Source organism: Bufo gargarizans, chromosome 3 (genome assembly GCF_014858855.1).
Source record: "Bufo gargarizans isolate SCDJY-AF-19 chromosome 3, ASM1485885v1, whole genome shotgun sequence".
NCBI lineage: Eukaryota > Metazoa > Chordata > Amphibia > Anura > Bufonidae > Bufo > Bufo gargarizans.
Window position 1 is genome coordinate 213,809,866 of NC_058082.1, and position 19,111 is coordinate 213,828,976.

The following is a 19,111-nucleotide window of genomic DNA, read 5'->3' on the forward strand; positions in this document are numbered from 1 at the left end:
ATTTCCCTTTTTTTTACATTGGTCCATGGGAGCCTATGGATGTATTTGGTATATTTTCCAGGAGCATTTCTGGTGAATACCCAGATCATAGCCATACAACATGATATGATTAATCTAAGGCTTGTTTTACATCTGCATAAGACATCTCCGGCAGGCCGTTCCGTCAGGGAGCAGCCTCCCGGAGATCTATGGATGCGGCCCTGCCGGACGCTACCTGATACCCACCGGCTTCATTAACTATTATGGGGGCCGTCAGAGATCCAGCTGCAACCCAGCAAGCTTGCCGAAAACAACAGCGCACAGTGCACTACTGCCAGTCCCCAGTATAGTTAATGGGGTAGGATAAAATTCTGGTAGTGCCCGGCAGTGAAGGTTCCTGGCCAGATAAGCCTCCCAGATCTGTCAAATGCAGGTGTGTAACAGGTCTAAGCCAGTAGCACTTGCTTATGAGAACCACAGGGAAGTAGTCATTTTCTAGTTAAACAGGGGCTCAAGGTTTTAAAGATTTAGAAATTTGTTTAGTGATTATATAAAAGTAGCACTTAAAGGGGTTATTCAGGATTACAAGTTGGTTGCTTTCTTCAAGAAACAGCTCCACTCTTGTCCATGCGTTGTCTCTGGTTTTGTAGCTCTTTTCCTTTGAAGTGAATGTGGCTATGCTGCAATACCACACGCAGTCTGTGTGGCATTGTTTTTAGAAAGCAACCATGGGTTTCTCATCAAGGTCAATCCCTTTATAGTGACTTTATCACCAGGGAATTCACTGGTAAACAAGGCTCAATGCCCTCTAGGGCTACCTCAGCACGACCTCAACACAGACAATGGAGCTTTTGTTCTCACAGCTCCATTTCGAGTCAGGAGCTGTAGCGAATAGCTGGTTATGGGGGTATCATAAAACCCCAGAACTTAATTTGTGACTCCATGTTAACTTAGTTGAGATAATAGTAATAATACATGAATAAAATATTGTTCGCAGCATCTCATAAAGTCAGCGTCATGGGTGGACTGGTGTACTTAAAGTGGCCCTGGATAAAAACTAAAAGTGGCCTCGGATAAAAACTAAAAGTGGCCCCATGTTGTAGTCGGGTCCAAACTGACAAAAGGGAGGTGGGGGGGGGGGCAACACAAGTAGGCAGAGACAACACAAGAAGACAGGGCCAACAGAAGTATGTGGGGCCTACAGTACTGTAGGGTAGCACAAAATACTATTCCAGCAGAACCAAATAGCACAGTGCAGCACAAAATACTGCCCCCTTCACCACAGCATTCAACTGTATCACCAGGACAGTAATACAGTTGAGTTCCAGAAGGCACCTTTTGCCTTTAGACAGGTACATAAGTGCTTAAGCATCAAATCGTTATGCACCCGGCCAACAGCCGCGAGGAGGGCTCTGGCGCCCCCCTGGGCATTGACTCACGAGGAAATTTCCCTGTAGGGTCTATGGCCAGTCCACCCCTATCTACTACATCTGTATGTTGAAAAACAAAATACATTTCAACTTGTTATTTTCTTGCACTTACCAGCTTTATCTACAGGCAGACATGTCAGAGTCAGAATGTGAAGTGTGAAAACAAGCAGGTGACCCAACATTTTTTGGATCTGTAAAAAAATACAATATAATTTATGGGATACAATAATCATAATGTAACAGCAGTTAAATCTATATGAAATGACAGTAGTAACATTTTTAAGTATTGTTCAACTCTAGGGGACATTATATGGACCCCTGTAAAAAAAAAAATGATATGTGTTATTATGTATCAGTCTCTGTTCAGTTTAACAGAAAATAAATTACAAAATGTGTTTTGTACAGCAATAATGGGCTTCTCTTTGAATTAAGAAAAAAGGCTTACTTACTTTGTTATACATATATTCCCAAATATATTTCATTAGTTATAATGGCTTATTTTGTCTGGGGAGAAATCATCAGGGAAAATAAAATGGCCGCCGTCCTAGTAGTACACACAAAACCTGTCCTAATCACACAGGAGAACAAGTTACTTCCTAACACTGAGGTAAAGAGCTGCTTCATCCTCCTCTCTGCTCTGCTTATCAGGGATTATGATCCTGAATACAGTTAATTATGATCTTCAGCTGAATCTCTGTAGGAATGGAGTTCATGAGGATACATGAAATGCAGAGAGGAGGTGGGGATGTGACTGATGAGCAGCAGCTCTTGTATGCAGTCTACATTACCACAGTCTGTCCTTTCCGTCCTCTCTGTACTTCATATCTCCTCGTTTACTCCATTCCCATAGATATTCAGCTGAAGATCATATTAACCCCTTAACGACCCAGGACGAGAATGCTCGTCCTCAATCGCCGGCACTTAGCGCTAGAGGACGAGCATTCTGGTCCTGCAGTCATTCCTCCCCCCGCGTGCAGTCCTCACTATCAGCAGCAGAGATCCGGCAGTTACTGACAGCCAGATCCCTGCTGCATCCACCAGCATCGGCAATAACGCAGATGACGGTGGATTAATCCCTCAAATGCCGTGGTCAGCGCTGAACGCGGCATATGGGAGGTTTGCGCTCCCTCACCTCATGCATCGGGTCCCCGCATTGCTGTGGCGGGGACTCGATGGTTGCCATGGCAGCCCCAAGCCATTCCAAGGCTTGGGGCCTGTCATGTACGGAAGCCTAAGAGGCCCAGGCTGGGTCTACTAGACAACTGTTAGCGTCTTACAGTGTAAGACACTAACAGTTCAATACAGATGTATTGTGCTGTATTGAAACAAGGATCAGACCCTGTCCCATAGTGGGCCAAAAAATAAAGAGAAAAAAAAAGTTAATAAAATTAAAGTTTTACAAAAAAATTAAAAGTTTCAAGTAAAAAAAAAAAAAAAGCGTCCTTTTCCAAAAATAAAGTAAAAAAATTGTAAAAAAAAATAGGGAAAAGACATATAGACATATTAGGTATCGTCGCGTCCGTATCGACCAGCTCTATAAATATATCACATGACCTAACCCCTCAGATGAACACCGTAAAAAAAAAAAACTGTGCTAAATAAACAATTTTTTTGTCACCTTACATCACAAAAAGTACAACAGCAAGCGATCAAAAAGGCGTACACCCACCACAATAGTACCAATCTAACCGCCACCTCAAAAAATGAGACCCTACCTAAGATAATCGCCCAAAAACTGAAAATACTATCAGAATATGGAGACACGATTATTTTTTTTGTTTCAAAAATGATATTATTGTGTAAAACTTACATAAATAAAAAAAAGTATACATATTAGGTATCGCCGCATCCATATCGACCAGCTCTATAAAAATCTCATGACCTAACCCCTCAGATGAACACCGTAAAAAATAAAAACTGTGCTAAATAAACAGTTTTTATGTCACCTTACAACACAAAAAGTGTAATAGCAAGCGATCAAAAAGTCATATGAACCCCAAAATAGTGCCAATCAAACCGTCATCTCATCCCGCAAAAATCATACCCTACTCAAGATAATCGCCCAAAAGTTGAAAAAACTATGGCTCTTAGACTATGGAAACACTAAAACATGTTTTTCTTTGTTTCAAAAATGATATTATCGTGTAAAACTTACATAAATAAAAAAAGTATACATATTAGGTATTGCCGCGTCCGTATCGACCAGCTCTATAAAAATATCACATGAACTAACCCCTCAGATGAACACCATAGAAATAAAAAGTCTAAAAAAATTTTTTGGTCATCTTACATCACAAAAAGTGTAATAGCAAGCGATTAAAAAGTAATATCCCAAAATAGTGCCAATCAAACCATAATATCATCCCACAAAAATGAGACCCTACCTAAGATAATCGCTCAAAAACTGAAAAAAACTATGGCTCTCAGACTATGGAGACACTAAAGCATGATTTTTTTTGTTTCAAAAATGAAATCATTGTGTAAAACTTACATAAATAAAAAAAATTGGATACATACAGTATTAGGCATCTCCGCGTCCGTGACAACCTGCTCTATAAAAATACCACATTATCTAACCTGTCAGATGAATGTTGTAAATAACAAAAAAAAAAACGCTGCCAAAAAAGCTATTTCTTGTTACCTTGCCTCACAAAAAGTGTAATATAGAGCAACCAAAAATCATATGTACCCTAAACTAGTACCAACAAAAATTCTACCCTATCCCGTAGTTTCTAAAATGGGGTCACTTTTTTGGAGTTTCTACTCTAGGGGTGCATCAGGGGGGCTTCAAATGGGACATGGTGTCAAAAAAACCAGTCTAGCAAAATCTGCCTGCTAAAAACCGTGTGCCCTGCCGTGTGCCCGTCCAGCAGTTTACGACCACATATGGGGTGTTTCTGTAAACTACAGAATCAGGGCCATAAATAATGAGTTTTGTTTGGCTGTTAACCCTTGCTTTGTAACTGGAAAGAAAATATTGAAATGGAAAATCTGCCAAAAAAGTGAAATTTTTAAATTGTATCTCTATTTTCCATTAATTCTTGTGGAACACCTAAAGGGTTAACAACGTTTGTAAAATCAGTTTTGAATACCTTTAGAGGGTGTCGTTTCTAGAATGGGGTAATTTTGGGGTGGTTTCTATCATGTAAGCTTCACAAAGTGACTTCAGACCTGAACTGGTCCTTAAAAAGTTGTTTTTTGAAAATTTCAGAGAAATTTCAAGATTTACTTCTAAACTTCTAAGCCTTGTAACATCCCCCAAAAATAAAATGTCATTCCCAAAATGATCCTAACATGAATAAGACATATGGGAAATGTAAAGTAATTATTTTTGTAGGTATTAATATGTATTATAGAAGTAGAGAAATTGAAACTTGGAAATTTGCTAATTTGTTTTTTTTTTATAAATAAAAAAAATAATTTTGATTCCATTTTACCAGTGTCATGAAGTACAATATGTGACGAATAAACAATCTCAGGATGGCCTGGATAAGTCAAAGCTTTTTAAAGTTATCACCACATAAAGTGACACTGGTCAGATTTGCAAAAAATGGCCTGGTCCTGAAGGTGAAAATGCAGGTTCCACATCCATGCTGAGACTACACTATGTTATACCTCTTATGGTGTCACAAGGGCCTCCATTATGTTCAGGGAATGCAGGCTATACATGCATGCTGAGCCCACACTATATCATAACTCTTTTGGTGCCACAATATCCTCCATTAAATTCAGTGAAGCAGGTTCCACATGCATGCTAAGCCCACTCTGTATTTTACCTTTCCTGGTGCCAAATGGCCTTCAATAAATGCAGGGAGAGCAGGCTACAGCTTTATACTTGTCAGGGGCGTTGCTAGGGTCTCAAAAGATCCGGGGCCCAAGCCCCAATATATATGGCCCAGTTCTCTAAGTCGACAGCCATTCCAAGGCTTGGGGCCTGTCATGTACGGAAGCCTAAGAGGCCCAGGCTGGGTCTACTAGACAACTGTTAGCGTCTTACAGTGTAAGACACTAACAGTTCAATACATATGTATTGTGCTGTATTGAAACAAGGATCAGACCCTGTCCCATAGTGGGACAAAAAATAAAGAGAAAAAAAAAGTTAATAAAGTTAAAGTTTTACAAAAAAATTTAAAGTTTCAAGTAAAAAAAAAAAAAAGCGTCCTTTTCCAAAAATAAAGTAAAAAAATAGTAAAAAAAAAAATAGGGAAAAGACATATAGACATATTAGGTATCATCGCGTCCGTATCGACCAGCTCTATAAATATATCACATGACCTAACCCCTCAGATGAACACTGAAAAACACCTGTGTGCTGAGCCCACACTATATCATAACTCTTTTGGTGCCACAATATCCTCCATTAAATTCAGTGAAGCAGGTTCCACATGCATGCTAAGCCCACTCTGTATTTTACCTTTCCTGGTGCCAAATGGCCTTCAATAAATGCAGGGAGAGCAGGCTACAGCTTTATACTTGTCAGGGGCGTTGCTAGGGTCTCAAAAGATCCGGGGCCCAAGCCCCAATATATATGGCCCAGTTCTCTAAGTCGACAGCCCCCCCCCCCCCCCGCACACACCACTTTTTGCTGTACTTGCTATACAGCAGAACATACCTATCACATCCAGTGCCTCCCAGATGACGTCTCCTCTGATACAGATCTTCTCTGTCGTCATCTTCTACACTCGGTCCAGACTTCTTTCAGCTGCGCCTCATCTCTGCAGAGAGTGACACACAGACATCCTAAGTTCCTCACATTTCTATCATCATCCCCCAACCTGGAGTCCCCACAATGTTATCCTGCTGCTCACTGTGCTCCCCAATACCACCATATACTATCCTGAAGGAAAATTAGTGCCCCCCATAGTAATAGTGCTCCTAATAGTCCCACCAACATTAATTCCCTTCTAGTATGCCCTCATTAGTAATACTGCTCCCTACTGGACCCAATGCTCCCCAAGAATGCCCCCATTAGTAATACTGCCGCCTACAGTGCCCCCAACCGTGATAACGCTCCCCAAGAGTGCCTCCATTAGTAGAAGTGCCTTTCAGTATTAATAATACCCTCACAGAGCCCCCAGTAGAAATAAGGCCCCGTATTGTTCCCCCAGTGCTAATAAAGCTCTCTACAGGCCCCCCATAGTGTTCTTAGTAGAAATAAGATGGATTTATAAGTCCCTCCTACAGTGACCCCAGTAGTAATAAGAATGCCTATAATGTCCCCTGGATTTATAATACTCCTACAGTGCCCCCAGTATTTAAATCGCCCCCTACTGTTATAATGCTCACCCTGAAGTGCCCCCAGAATTTATAATACCCCCTGCAGTGCCCCCTGTAGTTATATTCCTCCCTCCACCATACAGTCCTATGTAAATAATATCACACCATCTCTCCTGCCCCCTCCAACATACAATCCCATGTAAATAACAATATTTCCCTCCCTCCACCATAGAGTCCCATGTAAATAACATCACACCATCTCTACAGCCCCCTCCAATATACAGTCCCATGTAAATAACATCCTTCTCTATATACAGCCGCCTCCAAAATACAGTCCCATGTAAAGAACATCACCTCCTCCCCAGCCGCCTTCAACATACAGTCCCAAGTAAATAATATTGCCCTCTCCCCAGCCGCCTCCAACATATAATCTCATGTAAACATCACCCCCTCAACATTCAGTCCCATGTAAAAAAACATCATTCCCCCCACCAGCCACCTTCAATATATAGTCCCATGGAAATAACATCACTCCCTCCCACAGCTGCTATCAACATACAGTGCCATGTAAATAACATCACTGCCTCCCCAAGCCCCCTCCGACATACAGTCCCATGTAAATAACATCACTCCCTCCTTCAGCCCCGTGCAACATACAGTCCCATGTAAATAACATAACCCCCTCCCACAGCCGCCTCCAACACACAGTTCCATGTAAATAACATCCCTCCCTTCAGCCCTAACATACAGTCCCAGTTAAATAACTACAACTCCCAGCATTTCTCTGCCTCCCTCTACACTTACCTCTCCTCATGTAGCAGACCTCATCACAGTTTCTTCCCCCAGGACTTCTCTTCACTGCCGTCCTCTCCTGCACTGGTCACATGATGGTGACATCATTGCAGATCCTTCTCAACCACTGCTTGTTTTACTGGTCACATGACCTGTGATGTCACCACAGGTCCTTCAGCTCTTCCAGTGCAATAGATTCAATTGTATTGCCGTCCTGAGGACAGCAATACAGTTGTATCTAGCTGGAAGGCAGGATATTCAGGGCCTGAGACAAAACATCAGGGGCCCAGGCCCTGAATGTTTTAACCTAGCAACGCCCCTGAAACTTGCACTAATTAAAACCAGCCTATGGGATAGACAGGTTAGTCAGGAGTGCACGGCCAATGGAGTCAACCACACCTCCAATGGGGGTTAGTCAGCACATCCCAGTGCACAGATGCACGTCGCCATGGCTGAAAGCACAAAAGCAAAAAAAAAAAAAAAACACAATGCAACAGCACTCTGCAAACACAAATAATAAAGTAAATTCATTCCCTGAATTGAATGGAGGCCACTGTAGCACCAAAAGAGGTATAATATAGTTTGGGCTCAGGATGCATGTGGAACCTTTATTCCCTGAATTTAATGGAGGCCTGTATGGCACCAGAAGCAGTAGTATTTAGTGTAGGTTCCTGTCCTAAAGAGATCGCCTTGTGGTTGTTTGCGAGGCACAAAAATCTCACATTTATAACGTAGCATTAGCATTAGTACGTTTTCAATAGTAAGTACAGCACTATATTTGTGTTTACAGAGTGCTGTTGCATTGTGTTTTTTGCTTTTGTGCTTCCAGCCATGGTGATGTGCATCTGTGCACTGGGATGTGCTGACTAACCCCCATTTTTCTTTGCTATATGGCTTCTGTACATGCACTGTAATATCTGTATATACACAGGCGCTCTGTCCAGGATCTTTGCCTTCCTGTTTTTCTCTGTGTGGCTCGATAAGCTGTGCTTAAAAAAAACACAGGGAAGAAAAAAAAGATGACTGTACCATTTTCCTAGTCCAGTCTCCTTCATGGGAATTGTGAAAAATGTGAAGAATAAAAATCTATGTTATGCTGAGCTTGGCAATGCTGGTTGCCTTCCAAATCAAGACAAATGAAGAACGGCATACATTTTATTGTACAGGGAGGTGAACATCTCAGGAGCAACCAAATGATAAAATCCTATCAATTTCTATACTACCTGCCAGAAATGTACAAGGTGTTTTACAGCACTCTGCACCCCATGTTCCACTGGGTCCAGAATTTCCTTCCAGTCTGGCATGTCTAATAGCAGGACAATATCTATTTCAGGAATTTCCTGATATATACTGTATGTACTGACGTATAGGTTATTGTTATTTAATTTTTTTACATGAAAGGAAGCTTTTAAAAGGTCTTAAAATATAATTTTCGTGGTCTTAAAAAAACTGATATGCTGCATTAATAACTATTCCCAGAAAGGAGGGCAGATCTGTAAGGATGGGAAATGACTGGTGACAGAAGGTTTTCCCCCATGAAAATTAACTGCTTGCTGGGAGCCAGCTTCATTATGAAAGTTGTCTCTGATGAGAAGTCCCCTTGCAACCAATGAGCCTCAATGGCTAAGAGAGCTGACAGCCTCCAGCTTAGGTATTTAAAACTATATGACATATAATAAAATCAGGCATAAAGTGAATCTCTGGGAATGATACCAATTGGAAGGATATGAATAATGTGATAAATGGCTCAACTATGTCAGGAATGAAACTTAAAATCTTTCCAACATCTGAAGAAGAAATGTGAGTTATCTAATGTCAGGCGAAACCTAAAACAGCATCCCTCCTCCCCAATGCCAATTTCTTAACCTAACCCCTTCCCTTCAGCCCATGGCCCTTCGGCTGCCCCTCCTCTTTCCCCTACCTGCTGCTGTCTGAGGCAATCGCCTCACCTGGCCTCATTGGTGGTGCACCCCTGCCTAATGTTCTTTTCTATCAGTCTCTGCCACTGCAGCATCCTATATGTATTTGCTCAGTTCTGGATAATATCTTGAGACACACTTGTCTATAATAATTGACTTCATAGATTCAATAGGTTCTATTAAGAGCAAATGGACCTACATTTTTCCTGAATTTGGCCCATCATAGACTTCAATTATTTATAATTCATAGAATTCAGTTCTACTGCTGCTGCAGAAAATGGCCTTATACTCTGACGCACAATGTCCTGAATTTTCAGAGGATCATACACACCTGCCACAGATTATATGAGGGTGCCCTCCTGTAGGGTACGACCACACAGTCATGTTCCCTGATGCAGTTTTTGAAGCCAAACTCAGGAGTGGATCATAAAAAGAGAGGAAGTATAAAGGACAGATACAACTTCTCCTCTTTGTTGAATTCAGTCCTGGTTTTGGCTGCAGAAACCTGACCATGTGGTCGTACCCTTAAAGAGGTTTTGGAGTATAGTTTTTCATTTCATCTCTTTGGTTTTCACAATTGCTCTACAAGATCCCTGATAGTAAGTATTCTGGGTTATGTGGAGACTCTTCCTCTACCTCAGAGCCCAAAACTAACTGGTTAGAAAACAATTCTGCCCATAAGTTCCTTGTATCTAAGCTGCTGGATGCTAATCTCTAATATATAGGGAGCTGGCAAACCATCTTGTAGAGTTACGGTAATGATCTGATTGGGATGTACAGTATATGGACACTCTTTAGGGAATGACAGTGGGTGGAGAGGATAGTGGATTGTACATTGTCCTGTATGAGTCTTATATGAAAAACTCTAATAACAATTAACTGATTAAAAAAAAGCCTGTGACAATGTTGTGTACAACTGCATCATTATTCTGGCTGTCAAGGTGATTACATCTTATGGGAAAGAACATTTTATAGAAATTTACAGTTTCTGACAGACAAAAGTTTTTGTTCAGTCTATCAAGTAATACCGAAACCAGGATGTGTCAGCCTTACCACAAAGTTGCCCACCAGCAAATTCTGCAAAGACATTTGTGTATCATCAGGTATAAAAAATTCATTCATTAGAAAAAGGTTTTTTTTTTTACAGAAAAGAAAAAGTATCAACTTTCCCAAATATCAGGTTAGTGGTCAGATTAGTAATTAGATAATAAAACTAACACCCCCTGGACTCAGTACTATGGCAGATTTCAGTCCCACTTACATAGACATTATTGAAATGTACAAGTTTCTGTAACTCATATGCATTTCATTTGAGAAAATCATTATAAGCATTATTATCATACCCCTGACTGACCCTATAGTAAAGGGGTTGTCCTTTTTTTACTATTGATGACTTATCCTCAGGATAGGTCATCGATATCAGATTGGCAGGGGTCTGACACCCAGCACCCCCGCTGATCAGCTGCTTGAAGAGATGAGCGCTGCCTTCTCTTCTCTGTTTACATGCTCGTTGCAGCGACGAGCTGTGTAATTACAACTATGGGTCACCATTCACTTCTATAAGGACACTTGAACAGACGAGAGCCATCCCATAGAAGTGAATGAGGATGCCATAGTTGTAATTACACTGCTCGCCACTGCAATTGCTGCGGCAAGCAAGTAAACAGAGAAGAGAAGGCAGCGCTCATATGAATGCTGCCTTCTCTTCAAACAGCTGATTGGTAGGGGTGCCAGGTATTGGCCGCTAGTGTGAGAAGCGGGCACCATAGCCGGCGGGTCTATGCTGTTTCAAACAGCAGATGCCCACAGCTAATGTCTGCAACTGGCAATAATGCTGATCGCAGGCATTTAAACCTTTAGATACTGTGGTCAAGCTTGACCATAAGATCTATATAGCGAAAAACTCCAAAGCTCATGCTTCCGGTTTAAGACCAGCTCACTGTGTGTGGAAACGGTCCTTTGATCTAATACACTGAAGAGACCCCCATATTAGAGCTGCAGTTCCTATTTTATCCTAACACAGGATAATAGCAAATTCACTAGTGAATATTGTAGCCTCCTAGAGGGGCTAAAAAATAATAAAAACCATAAATACCATTATGCCGGTTTTTATTATCTTAAAACACAAAAAAAACTACATATGTGGTATAGTTGTAATCATATAGACCCAGAGAACGAACAGCAGAGGTCAGTTTACCACATAGGGAATGCTGTGGGGACAAAAACTGTAAAACTGTGGTGGAATTGTGTTCTTTTTCCTACTCTACCACATTTGGAATCCCCCCCCCCCCCCCCTGCTTCCCACTACATTGTAGACTATATTAAATGGTGGCATTAGAAAGGACAACTTCTCCCACAATAAACAAGCCCTTATACAACAGAAAAATTAAAAAAAAGTTATGGCTCCGGTAAGACAGGGAAGAAAAATGAAAACGCAAAAATGAAAAAACCTCCGGTATCCAAGGGGTTAACAAGGAATGTGATTCTTATGTGTATTACATCTGGTGGTAAAAAATGTATTTCCTCCTCCACACCCTTCCGTAATTCCATACCAATTCCACAACCTCTTATTTGCTATGAACCTAGTTCTTTTGGAGAGGACGCTACTGCACAAGTTGTGCACAGTGCTGTTCCTCTGTTACTCCCACAACAAATTTAAGAATAAATTGTCCAAGGGGTATATCCCTTCACTGTCTTTCTTAGTACTACTTGGATAGCGTACAGCTTTTTAGGGATGCACTCCCAATGGGAACGACCCAGATGTCGATTCATTTATACATTTACCAGCCGAATAACAGAGGAACCATACAATGCAGCATTCTAAAAAAAAACATGTCCCGATGTTATTATTTCAGAAACAAGTTTTTATTTAAAAGATGTGTCACGTGGAGCTGACAGGTCTTATTGTACTACATTTAACTGAAATCTGAAAATTTTAAAGTGAAGATACTTTCAGCACGATATCAATCACAGACTGACCTCACCAAGGTAAGAAAGTCCTCAGTAGCTCTTCATCTCTAGCTCCAAAGCACTAGCACATATGGATACCTGCAAAAGAATAACTTTCAAGTCATTTTGAAAAGTTAAGAGACTCCCCCACCCAATAGCTAGATCAGCATGATTTATGAAAGTAGTACTAAAACATTAGAATCATCCTCATGTGACTCATTTGAGCAGTAAGGCTGCTAATGTGTTTTTCGGTCCGCAAATTGCGGATCCGTCCCAGAAAAACGGATGGCGTCCGTATGGCATCTGTTTTTTTTTTTGCGGATCCATTGTAATAATGCCCATACTTGTCCGTAAACTAGAAAAAAAATAGGACATGCACTATTTTTTGCGGAGCTACGGAACGGACATACTGATGCGGACAGCACACGGTGTGCCGTCCGCATTTTTTGTGGACCCATTGAAATGAATAGGTCCGCACCCTATCCGCAAAAAAAAAATTGAACGGACACGAAAACAAACAGCGTTCATGTGCATGTAGCCTAACGCAAATACATGGTGTGTAAAATATACAGATTTTAAAAGTGATAAAGTAAGAACAGTTTATGATTTATGACATGTGAGTTCACATAAATCTACGGCTACAGACATAGTGAAAAACAATGCTAAGCAATTCAAGGAGAAAGGGATGCCACGGGAAACTGCAGCAGGTATCTGCTCCTGGATTAGCCTTTTTAATGGTGCTAAAACTGCAAGCGGATCTGCTGCAATCAAACCAAGGCAGAAACCAGAGCCAAATCCGAACACAATGCCTGGGTTTTAACGTGCAGTGTTCCTGATACGTTAATCATACACGTGGATCATACAGGGAGAGTAAGTACAAAGGACAGATACTGGGGTTCATAAACTAATGTTCTACGCCAGTTTTTGGCATAAAATAGTTACAAATTCGCTTTTTCAACACCCTTGCTGCAATAATAACTGAAATGTACTCCAGCTCCTGCCTGCAGTAGATTTCTTTTCTGGGGCATGGACAGCAAAAGTCAGATCTTCCTCCAGCAAGGTCTTTGCTAAGAATGGTGTGGGAAATGCTATCTGACCACTTTTTTTAAATTGACTCATTTAACATAGATGTGGCTGTTCAAAACGCATAAGCATAATTTTATGCCTGTGGTGGTGTTTTTTAGGATGTGACAGGGGCGTAACTGCAATAGCGGCAGACCATGCGACTAGAGGGGCCCAGTCTTAGTTGGGATTATCTCCTCTTCTACTGGAGGTGAAAACTTGGTCAGGACTCTACTGTCTAAAGGAACAATTTTAGCAAGTGAAGCAGCAGAAAAATGGCCTGGTTTGATCTTTGCTATGGAGCCCTTACTTCTCTATGTACGCCACTGGATGTGACCATAAAGAATCATACTTTTTGTAAAGAAGTGCTGGAACTAGCTTTCTATATTTTGGGCCTCCTACCCTGTGGCCGGTCGGGGTTTTCCTCCGTGCACTTAATTAGTGGTGAGCTGATGTTTAATGAAATTGTTTCCTGAATCAGAAATGACATTGTAAAGAAATGTTTACTTTTAGGTTTATGTTAATGAGGCTCTCTAAGTATTGAGGGGATTGCCGAGCACCGCTTCATTCTCTCTCCCCCTCATCCCCACTCCCCTCTCACACTGATTGACAGGGCCACACACTCACTTTTTAGATGCCTGGCACCAAAATCTTGCACAGGCACCATACTGGTGCAGACAGCTGAGATCTGGCTTTAAAAAGTCACAAAATATTGCTTTGGAAACTTTTTAGATTTATGTGCACACAAATTTGCAATTTTTTGTGATTTTACGCCGCTCACTCAAGTTTTGAAAACTGGACATTGTTAGCTATCGTAATGAGGTGTATAAATGTCTGAAAAGTAAGGGTCCCATCTCTGGGACTTGTTCTTATCTCCAGAATGGGGCCAGAGTGAATCGAGAGTCATTAATGCATACACAAGCAAACTTCATTAACTTCTATAGACTTGGCTATTTTTGTAAAGTCCCATAGCAGATGGCAGTGAATGGAGCATACGCCACGCATGCTCAGTGTTCCCCTGTTCACTTTGGGGCCCTGTTCTTGAGATAGGAGAGGGTCCCAGTGGTGAAACCTGCACCTATGGATATGCTGCAAATGTACCAGACGGGGCTCTAATTTCTGAACTCTGGCCTCTACCTCATAAACACAGCTAAGATAACTGGTGGCTCCAAAGGCAAAGCTTTCTTTTCTTTTTTTTTCAAACAGAGCTGATTTGCATACCTTTTTCCCCAGAGGCTCTTTGCTTTGCCTAAAAGACTCCTTACTTCTACTAAGTGGGTACTGGTGCCTTTTGGGGGTTACTAATTGTCCTTTTGGGGGTTACTAACAGGTTCTGGCCCCTAAGGGGGAAAATAATTATTAAATAAAAAGTAAAAAAAAAAAACATCAAAATATTAAGAATAAATCACCCTCTTTCCCAATTTTACATATAAAATATATAAACAGTAAATAAATAAACATATTACATATCACCACGTCTGAAAAGTCTAAACTATTAAAATATTTAAAAAAATGTCCTATGTGGTGAACCTCGTAACAGAAAAAAATAAATAAATGCGCGATTCACCATTTTTTTTGTCACCTTGTTCCCCCCAAAAAATAGGATCAGAATGTTCTATTATGGGCCGGACGTTCCATAAAATGTGGAATGCACGCGGCTTTTTTTCGAGTTGTATCGAGTATCGCAATACTTTTTTATGGTATTGAAACCGAATCAAAATTTTGGTATCGAAACAACCCTATTAACCATAGTCAAAAATAGCACAAAGCACAGCTTTCTGATCTAGGAGATTACACACAACCACTGAAATGAATAGTATCTACTGATTTTAATGTACACAGTGTAATTTCCCCTGCTTCATTGTAGATCTTTCAACCACAGAAACCCACAAGATGAGGTTTAGGGTCCATTCACACGTCAGTATTTTTACCTTTCCAGATAAACGTTCCTGTTTTTTGCGGATCCAAAAATCTGGATGACATGAGGATGCTTTTAGCATGTCTTCCAGATTTTCGACGGATCCATTGACTAGAATGGGATGACGGAACGCAAAATCGGACAAATAGTAGGACAGGGTATATTTTTTTCCAGGATCCGAATAACGGAACGCACGGAACGGAACGGAATCACGGAATCGGAGAGCACCATGAGTGCTGTTCGATTATTTGCGGATTCCATTGAAAATTAATGGATCCGCATAACGTTCCGTTTTTAATCGGAACCGATGCGGAACACCAAAACGGACTTGTGAATGGACCCTTAAGCTCATTCCAACTGCATTATTTTTCACAGAAAAGTGGATTTTAATTTGTGACATTTTGTATATGCAAATCCTTTAAAGAAGCCATTTAAAAATCACTATACCCAGAGGATGCTGCTTTTTGAAAGAAAATAATACAATTGACCCAAAAACACAGAAAAACAGAAGTGACTACAAAAAACCCTATGCATATTAATTAAGACCAGCTTTGTGTGTCCCAGTCTTAATTTGTCCTGCACTGGCATGAGACGTCTCGTAGCTTTTAAGATATACACGTCTCTAAACAATTGTGGAGCATTTTGGGCCACTGACTAGAGTTGAGCGGACACCTGGATGTTCGGGTTCGAGAAGTTCGGCTGAACTTCCCGGAAATGTTCGGGTTCGGGATCCAAACCCGATCCGAACTTCGTCCCGAACCCGAACCCCATTGAAGTCAATGGGGACCCGAACTTTTTGGCACTAAAAAGTCTGTAAAACAGCCCAGGAAAGGGCTAGAGGGCTGCAAAAGGCAGCAACATGTAGGTAAATCCCATGCAAACAAATGTGGATAGGGAAATGAATTAAAATAAAAATAAAATAAATAAATATTAACCAATATCAATTGGAGAGAGGTCCAATAGCAGAGAATCTGGCTTCACGTCACCCACCACTGGAACAGTCCATTCTCAGATATTTAGGCCCCGGCACCCAGGCAGAGGAGAGAGGTCCCGTAACAGAGAATCTGGCTTCATGTCAGCAGAGAATCAGTCTGCATGTCATAGCAGAGAATCAGGCTTCACGTCAGCCACCACTGCAACAGTCCATTGGCATATATTTAAGCCCAGGCAGAGGAGAGAGGTCCCGTAACAGAGAATCTGGCTTCATGTCAGCAGAGAATTAGTCTGCATGTCATAGCAGAGAATCAGGCTTCACATCAGCCACCACTGCAACAGTCCATTGGCATATATTTAGGCCCAGCACCCAGGCAGAGGAGAGAGGTCCCGTAACAGAGAATCTGGCTTCATGTCAGCAGAGAATTAGTCTGCATGTCATAGCAGAGAATCAGGCTTCACATCAGCCACCACTGCAACAGTCCATTGGCATATATTTAGGCCCAGCACCCAGGCAGAGGAGAGAGGTCCCGTAACAGAGGATCTGGCTTCATGTCAGCAGAGAATCAGTCTGCATGTCATAGCTGAGAATCAGGCTTCACGTCAGCCACCACTGCAACAGTCCATTGTCATAAATTTAGGCCCAGCACCCAGGCAGAGGAGAGAGGTCCCGTAACAGAGAATCAGGCTTCACGTCAGCAACAGTCCATTGTCATATATTTAGGCCCAGCACACAGGCAGAGGAGAGAGGTCCCGTAACAGAGAATCTGGCTTCATGTCAGCAGAGAATTAGTCTGCATGTCATAGCAAAGAATCAAGCTTCACGTCACCCAACATTGGAACAGTCCATTGGCATATATTTAGGCCCCGGCACCCAGACAGAGGAGAGGTTCATTCAACTTTGGGTAGCCTCGCAATATAATGGTAAAATGAAAATAAAAATAGGATTGAATGAGGAAGTGCCCTGGAGTACAATAATATATGGTTAAGGGGAGGTAGTTAATGTCTAATCTGCACAAGGGATGGACAGGTCCTGTGGGATCCATGCCTGGTTCATTTTTATGAACGTCAGCTTGTCCACATTGGCTGTAGACAGGTGGCTGCGTTTGTCTGTAATGACGCCCCCTGCCGTGCTGAATACACGTTCAGACAAAACGCTGGCCGCCGGGCAGGCCAGCACCTCCAAGGCATAAAAGGCTAGCTCTGGCCACGTGGACAATTTAGAGACCCAGAAGTTGAATGGGGCACACGTACTGTTCCACCATGTTAGTGAAATGTTGCCTCCTGCTAACACATTGCGTATCAGGTGGTGGTGCAGTTAGCTGTGGCGTGTTGATAAAACTTTTCCACATCTCTGCCATGCTAACCCTGCCCTCAGAGGAGCTGGCCATGACACAGCTGCCTTGGCGACCTCTTGCTCCTCCTCTGCCTTGGCCTTGGGCTTCCACTTGTTCCCCTGTGACATTTGGGAATGCTCTCAGTAGCGCGTCTACCAACGTGCGCTTGTACTCGCGCATCTTCCTATCACGCTCCAGTGCAGGAAGTAAGGTGGGCACATTGTCTTTGTACCGTGGATCCAGCAGGGTGGCAACCCAGTAGTCCGCACACGTTAAAATGTGGGCAACTCTGCTGTCGTTGCGCAGGCACTGCAGCATGTAGTCGCTCATGTGTGCCAGGCTGCCCAGGGGTAAGGACAAGCTGTCCTCTGTGGGAGGCGTATCGTCATCGTCCTGCCTTTCCCCCCAGCCACGCACCAGTGATGGGCCCGAGCTGCGTTGGGTGCCACCCCGCTGTGACCATGCTTCATCCTCATCCTCCTCCACCTCCTCCTCCTCATCCTCGTCCTCCAGTAGTGGGCCCTGGCTGGCCACATTTGTACCTGGCCTCTGCTGTTGCAAAAATCCTCCCTCTGAGTCACTTCGAAGAGACTGGCCTGAAAGTGCTAAAAATGACCTCTCTTCCTCCTCCTCCTCCTCCTCCTCCTGGGCCACCTCATCTTCCATCATCGCCCTAAGTGTTTTCTCAAGGAGACATAGAAGTGGTATTGTAACGCTGATAACGGCGTCATCGCCACTGGCCATGTTGGTGGAGTACTCGAAACAGCGCAACAGGGCACACAGGTCTCGCATGGAGGCCCAGTCATTGGTGGGGAAGTGGTGCTGTTCTGTAGTGCGACTGACCCGTGCGTGCTGCAGCTGAAACTCCACTATGGCCTGCTGCTGCTCGCACAGTCTGTCCAGCATGTGCAAGGTGGAGTTCCACCTGGTGGGCATGTCGCATATGAGGCGGTGAGCGGGAAGGCCGAAGTTACGCTGTAGCGCAGACAGGCGAGCAGCAGCAGGATGTGAACGCCGGAAGCGCGAACAGACGGCCCGCACTTTATGCAGCAGCTCTGACATGTCGGGTTAGTTGTGAATGAACTTCTGCACCACCAAATTCAGCACATGCGCCAAGCAAGGGATGTGCGTCAAACCGGCTAGTCCCAGAGCTGCAACGAGATTTCACCCATTATCGCACACCACCAGGCCGGGCTTGAGGCTCACCGGCAGCAACCACTCGTCAGTCTGTTGTTCTATACCCCGCCACAACTCCTGTGCGGTGTGGGGCCTGTCCCCCAAACATATGAGTTTCAGAATGGCCTGCTGACGTTTACCCCGGGCTGTGCTGAAGTTGGTGGTGAAGGTGTGTGGCTGACTGGATGAGCAGGTGGAAGAAGAGGAGGAGGAAGCTGAGTAGGAGGAGGTGGCAACAGGAGGCAAAGAATGTTGCCCTGCGATCCTTGGCGGCGGAAGGACGTGCGCCAAACAGCTCTCCACCTGGGGCCCAGCTGCCACTACATTTACCCAGTGTGCAGTTAGGGAGATATAGCGTCCCTGGCCGTGCTTACTGGTCCACGTATCTGTGGTTAGGTG

The 19,111-nt window shown here is 42.9% G+C and overlaps 1 protein-coding gene across 5 annotated transcripts in view; it reads right to left on the reverse strand.

Annotated features, from left to right (window-relative positions):
• IL1R1 (interleukin 1 receptor type 1) overlaps window positions 1-19,111 on the reverse strand; it is a 76,594-nt gene that overhangs the window by 38,562 nt on the left and 18,921 nt on the right. For 2 of the 5 annotated variants that reach the window (XM_044285617.1, XM_044285618.1), the window contains exons 2-3: window positions 12,317-12,385; window positions 1,522-1,600 (exon numbers count right to left, since the gene is read on the reverse strand). In XM_044285617.1, coding sequence (XP_044141552.1) covers window positions 1,522-1,591 — 70 coding nt within the window. In that variant the 5' untranslated portion in view covers window positions 1,592-1,600; window positions 12,317-12,385. Of the gene's footprint in view, window positions 1-1,521; window positions 1,601-6,021; window positions 6,141-12,316; window positions 12,386-19,111 lie in introns of those variants that run through there. The other 3 variants (XM_044285619.1, XM_044285620.1, XM_044285621.1) reach the window with 3 other exon arrangements.